The sequence below is a fragment of the Maylandia zebra genome, linkage group LG10, assembly GCF_041146795.1.
Source record: "Maylandia zebra isolate NMK-2024a linkage group LG10, Mzebra_GT3a, whole genome shotgun sequence".
In the NCBI taxonomy this organism is placed as follows: Eukaryota; Metazoa; Chordata; class Actinopteri; order Cichliformes; family Cichlidae; genus Maylandia; species Maylandia zebra.
The window spans coordinates 18,923,238-18,930,779 of NC_135176.1; the positions used below are offsets into that span (position 1 = coordinate 18,923,238).

Genomic DNA, 7,542 nt, shown 5'->3' on the forward strand with positions numbered 1-7,542 from the left:
AGCACAAACGCACACTTCTGTAAAGCAGCTGAGATTCCTGAGTGTTCTCAAAGTAAGTGGATAAGAATTACAGTTCAGATTTATAAGCCAGAGGAATACGGAGCCTCTTTCGAGAGAATTTTGTTACTTGGTCACAGTAACTGCAATAACTGGTGATTTTCACTACTGCTTAAGTTAAACAGGTAGAAGAAATTGATGACAAATTTACTCACCTGAAAATGATCACTGATTGGTTGATTAACCCCCACCACCCAACTGATGGATACTAAAGATATTTGTGTCTTTCAGACAAATGGTCCAAAATAATAATAAGATCCTACATGTACCTTAAGCCCATCTACACCAGTCTGTTCATGGACGTAAAGCACAGGAGACACAAACATATATTTTGAGGCAGTTATGTGTTTGCAGCTTACTTGCCCCCTTAAGGTCGGAGTTAATGGGTCAATAGTAAGAAAGAGACTGGGTGAAAGACTCATCTCCCATTCTCCAAAAACATGTCAGTAATCCCCCAAGACTGAGTTAAACCTTTAGACTTTTTGGAAGGTTTGTGACCAGTTAGATCTGGTGCAAAAACCTGTGACAGCATTTCACAAAAAGAACATACCAGCAGTCAAACAGGGCCGAATAGGTTTAGATAATTTGTTTTCTCCCTTTAATAAATGAAATCATGATTTAAAAACTGCATTTTGAATGTATTCAGGTTATCACTGACACATATATGTCTCATGTTCTCAAGTCTTTTGATAACAAGAAATGCTTAAGTCTGACAAATATACAAAAAAATAGTCAGAAAGCGGACAAATACTTTTTCACATGATGTGACAGGAAACATAAAGGTCTTTTATTTGAAGACCAGTGTGTTTTGAAAAAATGTCAATAGGCATTAGTCAGCTAATGTCATTAGTTATGCATTTTTTTTCTTGGTTAAAAATAAGTTTTCTTTTGTCTGCTTGTATTTGAAAGACTTGTTTTTTATCTTCTCAATACCACAATTGGGAATAATCCATCCTCTCCCCTTCAGCGTGTGTAGGACCTCTTCCAGGTGAAATTCCCTTCTTGTGCATCCATGGCGCATTGATCAGCAGCCTGTGGTCTTGGTCTTCTCATCTCTGTGGCTTTTCTCCTACGAGCAGGAGCCATGCTCCAGCCCCTCAGCCTAGCCTGACTATTTTCTTCCATTAGAGCACTCCAACTCACCCTGTTCCTCTCATCCCCACGCAGGAATTCAGCTACGACCCTAAAGTACTCCAGAATTGAGATATGACTCCACATTTCTCCCCCCTGCTCCTCCAGAGCAAATCCACAATGCCCTCCCCTGTCTGTCAACATCAGAAAGAAATACGGATTGCTCATAAAAAGGGGAAGGGGCAAAGTGGAGGCAGGCGGGAGGAGAGGGTCATCACTGCTGCATACACAGAGCACAGGGACCGCCACCTCATCTGCATCTCTCAGTGGCTCGTTTCTCTCCCAGTAGCTTTCCCAGTCCTTGGCTGGGTATGCCCTCTCATCCAGCGCCCAGGCTGCTGAAGATGCCAGGCCCCACTGGGAGTGAGATCTTGAGCTCAGTCCAGAATTTAAAGGGCTTAATTGAGGCTGAGCTGGAGAGCAGAAAAGTGCTTCCTCAAAGTCCCTGAGGGACGAAGAGCTGAGGGCCCGATCCACATCCCGGACGCCTCTGAAGGAACTCGCATATCTTATAAAGAAAACCAACAAAAGAAAGATATCATATCCATGCTTCATTTATGTCTGTGCTATAACACTTTTACTGTTCTCACCTTCTGAGCTGCTGTTTTCGGTGAAACAGTGCCCCCCAGCGGTAAATAGGAGGCATAGGCGTTTCAAACCACAGTTGGCCGAGAAGCACAGGTGAGATTGCTGCTGCTGCTGTCAGGTACGTGCTCGATCCACACTCCCCCAAATATGAAAGAAGAACCCCTGAGCCTGACCCCTCACTCACTGCAAAAAGCACAGAGGACGGGTGGCGGCTGTGGACATAAGCCACCGCCTGATCACGGAAGACATGAAAGATAGTGACACTGTGAGATCATGGTCAAAACAGAAATAAGTGACCGGTATCGATTTTACAACAACATGTCTAACTCAGTGTTCGAATTAGTTTCTTGAGGGATTTGATGCAGACGTGAATATTATCCTGGGAATAAATCTATATATATATATATATATATATATATATATATATATATATATATATATATATTTTTTTTTTTTTTTTTTACATTTTTTAAACCCAATTTTTCTATTTTGTTTTTAGTTCTTTCTCTTTATTATTTTTATTTATATCTTTTGAAACCCACAGACGATTCTGTTGGTATTCCTTAGTGTGTGCACCTTGGACACTGTAGTGACACCAGAGGGACAGAGCTGCAGGTGCACCTGACGTGCATAACCTTTGAACCATATGACCACTGGCTGAAAATGAGCTACTGTTGGAATTTTTGATTTAAAAAAATTAATAACTAAATATTTGCACACCTACACCAAAAAATAGGGCAGGTGCTGGGCCATAAAAGAGTCAGAGCAATAAATATGCTAATTTAGTAGCAGTGTGCCAGCTGTTGGTATTTTTCACATACACAGTTGAATTTTTTTTGCTCACATTTCTTAAATGTTCGTCATTCTGCATTTTCTAAAAGGTTTTCTAGACCATTTTTTTCAATCTGCATCAGGCAGATGATCTTCAGAGAAAATATTGCAAAAAACCAACAAAAAACTCCCAAAAACAAAAAAACAAAAAAGTTTCAACTGTAACTAAAAAAAAGTTGAAATGCTTTGTAAAATTCACAAAAGCAAAAAAGGTTTGCAAATCTCATGAATGTATGTTTTCTCAGAAGGTCATACAAAAACATATGAAATGTTTAAACTGAGAAAATGTGGCTGAAGCATATACTTGTGTGTGGGAGACTTTCAGTTGGCCTTGAAATGACTCCAATCGTCAAGTGACTCAGCTGACTTGTTAATCACTGAGGGTGAGGCCACTCAGGTAGTTTAACTCTTATGTGGCCTTGCCTCTGGGGTGGACAAGGTTCAGCCTGTGTTCCTAAAAGCTACAGGGCTGAGCACTCCTGAGCTTCCCTGTGAAGGCTTACACCAGGGAGCCAGTGAGCAGAGTACATCCAGTAGTTGAACCTGTGATTCAGAAGGAACAATCCATCTCTCACCTCTCGATTCTACTTTTTGCACATTATGTGGTTCTGTTTCAGCAGGTGGTGACCTCGAGCTCGCACCAGAGTGGAACTAAAAGAATGAGATTGTGGATAGAAACAGCAGAAATGGGCTTTCTCTGACAGGCTGGGCGCAGCCTTAGCGATAGGGTCAGAAGTTCAGTCATTTGGGAAGGGCTCAGAGTGGAGATGCTACTCCTCCACATCAAAAGGTGCCAGCTGAGTTTGTTTGGGCATCTAGGATACTTCTTGGATGAGGCTTTCTGGGCCTATCCTACCTGGAGATAGCCCTGGGGTAGATACACTACATACTGAAGAGTTTATGTCTCTCGGCTTGCCTGGGAATGCCTCAGTGTTCCCAGGTGTTGAAAATGAGCTAACATCAGTTTTAAATTGATGCATTTTCTCAGTTTAAACATTTGATGTGTTCAATTGTCTATTGTGAGTAAAATATGGATTTATGAGATTTGCAAATCGTCACACTCAGATTTTACTTACATATTACACACTTATTCGAATTGAAATTTTCAAATGCATCCATACCTCAAACACAAACAAGCAAAACCAAAAGCAAGCACAAATGTCCTCACAACCAACACAACGGATCTTTTTTTCGTTCTTCTTTTGCTTTCTTTTCTTTCCTTTCGTTTTTATGAATGGCACAAAAATGATGTCAGACAACCAAGCCGTGCAAAACAAACCAGTTGAACAACCGAATGCATTGTTCTAAGTGAAAGTATATCTCAGCCAGACTGCTTCACGTACTAAAACATGTATTCTTACTGGTCCTGGCTGTCATGCCTTTAACACGATCAGATCAAGTGCCTATGGAAACCGTGCCGTAGCCCTTCAAAGGTATTTAGACCTACAGTTTTGTTTTTTGCTGTTTCCTATCCTGTCTGGCAGCTTTTGCAGTCTCAGTTATGATCTGAATGCACTGCTATGCCAAACCCATTTTGCTTTTTATAAATTCTCTATACGGTCCCCTTGTTTAGGAGAAAATATGGAAAGATGTAATAAAAAAGTACAAATAGTAATGCACAATATATATCCAACTGCCGCACCTGTAAGAAAAATAAACATACAGCACTTGGACCACAAAAAGTAGAAACAACCCACACGTACATAAATCAATGAGCTTCTTGTGGTGTGTGTGTCTGTGTGTGGGTGTCACGAAATGTTCTTGAAAATGACCTACATTTTTAACTCAGTGTCACTTTCAGATCAGCATAACTTTATTTGTGATACCTAATAATTAAAAAAAACGTATCCGAAACAAGGAAATCTTTCCTGGAAACTAACGGAAAGTAAACCAAATTAACAAACAAACAAAAAGCTAAAATACCTTATCAACACTGAGCTGAATGAAACAAACAATCATTTCCATTAAAAGAGTTAAAATTTTAATCATGTCTTAGACAGAAGGTGTGGATTTTCTTTGTCCAACAGTTTCTGTTTGATAATGAAATTGTCTTTCTTTACCTGCTCGAGATCAGCTGGGTCTCCAAACTCGGTTACTCGTGCTGTGGTCAGCGGGCACCCCTCTGTGCCCCGAGGGTGAAAGACCACCACATAAAAGCCCTGACACAGAGCCTGTTGGCACAGCATCTTTAAGTGGGGGGTCATCCCTCCCCAGTATTGAGGGATGAGGAGGAGGACAGGGGGTGCTGAGGTGAAGCAGCCCGGTGCCCTCACCCCTGACTGGTGCTCCTTCCTCACATCCCACTTCTTTCTTGTGGCAGCCTCACCCATCTTTGTTCCTACAGCCCAGTCCACAGCTATGATTCCCCCATCTTTCAGTAGCAGGTTGTCTCTAGTGAACTGCAACGCCTCTCCATGTTGGCCCCACAGCAGGCTGGACAGTGTCTGGAGGTGGGGGTCTCCCCTCGGCCAGGTGGCCAGTCTCGGCTTGGCCAGAGAGCCACAGTGCCGGAGCAGATATTTAGCCAGCGCGGTGGGTTTGCATATGAGTCTGGATTCATCTGAGATCTGACCTGACCCTGACAAAATATTAGTCCCTGCTGATTTGACCTCTTCAGCCCTTGCACTGGTGTTCTTGTGAAGTGGCAGCCCCAGGATCAGGCAAATAATAACCCAGAGTCTCCAGCTTAAAGCCCTGACTGCCAGCCCTGTCCAACAATGCACTCTGGGCAAGCGGAGAGTTAGAGACAGCAGCAAAAGTAGCACGGATGGGAACAAAAAGAGGAAATAATCCCCTACAAATGATGCCATTTGTAAATGCAAAATGATGTATTTTAATCCAGTGTTTTCTTTGAATATCTTGACTTTTATTTCTTCAAAAACAGTTAACGGCCATCTTACTTGTTTCTCCAGGAACCTGAAAATCCAGCCTGACACGCAATCTGTTGCTCTGTATCGTCGTCTCCTTTTTCCAATTCAGAGAGATTCAAGAGAAGTTTTCAAAGATTGCCAAAGAGAGAGAAAAAAGAGGGCCGGGGCAAATGTTAGTTGTTCTGCACTTGCTGCCCCTGCTTTCTCCTCCCTCCATAAATCATTTACTACCAGCTCACATAAAAATCAAGCAAACAGAAGCCACATAAATCTGAGCCATTAAATCTTAAATGATCATAGTCTTGGACCTTATTCTGTTCCTGGAATCATTTCGACTCTATTTTTAACAACGGCTTAAATGCAAATATCAGTATATTTTTGCACTGAAGAACGGTCACTGTAAAATTTCCTTCAACAGTTTTATTCTCATTAAAAATCTGTAAAGAAGTTTTAAAGTAATGTTTTATTTCCGCTCACAGTTTGATTTTGGAGGAAGATTTATATTCTTTAATCAAAGATGAATGCTTGTTAGTGTTGGTTTATAATCACGGAAGATGAAATATAACTATTTTTAATTACCTGCAAAAATTGTATTTTCAGTGACTCTTACGGTTCAAAGTGTGTAATAATTACCATTAGTATGCAGTACATTACTGGTAATTTGACTGTGACATTTTTTTAAAAAGTATACACAACTGAGGACTGACAGGTAGGACTGGTTGGGGTAGTGTACTCCTCCCCTCTAGGAAAGATAACCATATGATAACCAGTAAAATGTTAAATTTATTGATTACAAGCAAAAATACTGAAATCCTCCTGAACCACTTCAGAGGCTCCTAATAAGGATTTCATCCTGAGTCATTCATCACCTCATGACACACAAGTCATTCTTCAATAAGAACAGAACAGAAAAGTGATGAATCCAAATGAGCTTTTACAGAAAACATCAGCATAAGAAAGACAAATATGTAAAATCATAAAACATCATTGCAAAATGTAATAATAATATTTTTATTATAATATACACAAATTAAATAAATGTATGCCACAAATAAGGTTACAGAATTATGAAGACGGGGATTATCCCCAACACACTGCCTATTTTTATTTAAATCTAAATAGAAAAACACACAGTGGAATCAGTCATGGATCGGCCTCCCTGGAGCCTGGGCCTGAACATTTGTGGGATCATCTTGACGGAAAACAAAACAGTAGGCAAGCAAACATCCAAAGACGAGCTCTGAATGTCCTTCAAGAAGCCTGGAGAACTATTCCTGAAGACTACCTACTACTATTTCCAATTTTCCTGACAAAATATGAAGAAATGAGGGGTGTCTCAAGTGTTCTGTCTCCACATGGTGTACTTTTGTGTGTGAATGCCAGTCTACTTACATAACAAAAGTAAATAATAATACAGTAGCTGCTGATAAAAATCATAGATTAAAATTCATGCCTGCAGAACTAAAATGTACTGTCTTCACTAAAAGTCTCACCCTCCACATTATGTGTTAATGTAAGCTTGACCGCATTTTCATGATGTTCAGCTTCTCGCTCGGCGCAGTGCTAAAATGAAAGTATGCACGTTGGTATTTCTACAAATAATAACGCGCCCCTGATGAACCTCCTAAGGGCACAGTGGCAGTGGAGCGAGTCAGGGCAGATGTAAATGTATCCAAACTAAGACAAATACACTCCATGCATTTGAATATATTTTACTCTATTATATTTTTACCTTTCAGTCTGTTCAAGCCAGTTAAAGTGTAAAAGGGTAAATTTAAGACTCCATATTTCTCATTTTTTTCAAAATGAATGGAAACGGAAATTTCTTAGAGTTAATATACTATATTAAAATAGCAGTTTAACAGTAATAAACTTGAAGTCTAAAGTTTAAAGCGCACATATTTCTGATTCAATTGTGTTATAGTGTATATTAAAGCTAAACGCATAATAATCTTACTGACTGATCATGACAAAGGTTAGACAGGTAGAGCGAGTCCTTCTAACCCCGCCCTGGCAATTAGGAAACATAAAAGCAGGTGCTGACAACATAACTTTCCAGTTCACA

The 7,542-nt window shown here is 40.2% G+C and overlaps 1 protein-coding gene across 1 annotated transcript; it reads right to left on the reverse strand.

Moving 5' to 3' along the window:
• Positions 1-647: 647 nt before the first annotated feature.
• Positions 648-5,609, reverse strand: LOC101483468 (protein ABHD15). Its single transcript, XM_004550163.2, has 3 exons — positions 4,668-5,609; positions 1,779-2,008; positions 648-1,696 (listed from the first exon to the last, which is right to left on the reverse strand). Exons 1-3 carry the CDS (start codon positions 5,415-5,417, stop codon positions 1,021-1,023), a joined length of 1,656 nt encoding a protein of 551 aa, XP_004550220.1. The 5' UTR covers positions 5,418-5,609; the 3' UTR covers positions 648-1,020.
• Positions 5,610-7,542: the final 1,933 nt, after the last annotated feature.

What these genes read in the sequence shown, in the direction of transcription:
- LOC101483468 (XM_004550163.2), bottom strand. Translation starts at nt 5,417, where the DNA reads ATGGCATCATTTGTAGGGGATTATTTCCTCTTTTTGTTCCCATCCGTG. An exon ending in ACCCAGCTGATCTCGAGCAG is followed by an intron (nt 2,009 to 4,667) that starts GTAAAGAAAGAC and finishes TTCCGTGATCAG; the next exon opens with GCGGTGGCTTATGTCCACAG. An exon ending in CGAAAACAGCAGCTCAGAAG is followed by an intron (nt 1,697 to 1,778) that starts GTGAGAACAGTA and finishes TTTCTTTATAAG; the next exon opens with ATATGCGAGTTCCTTCAGAG.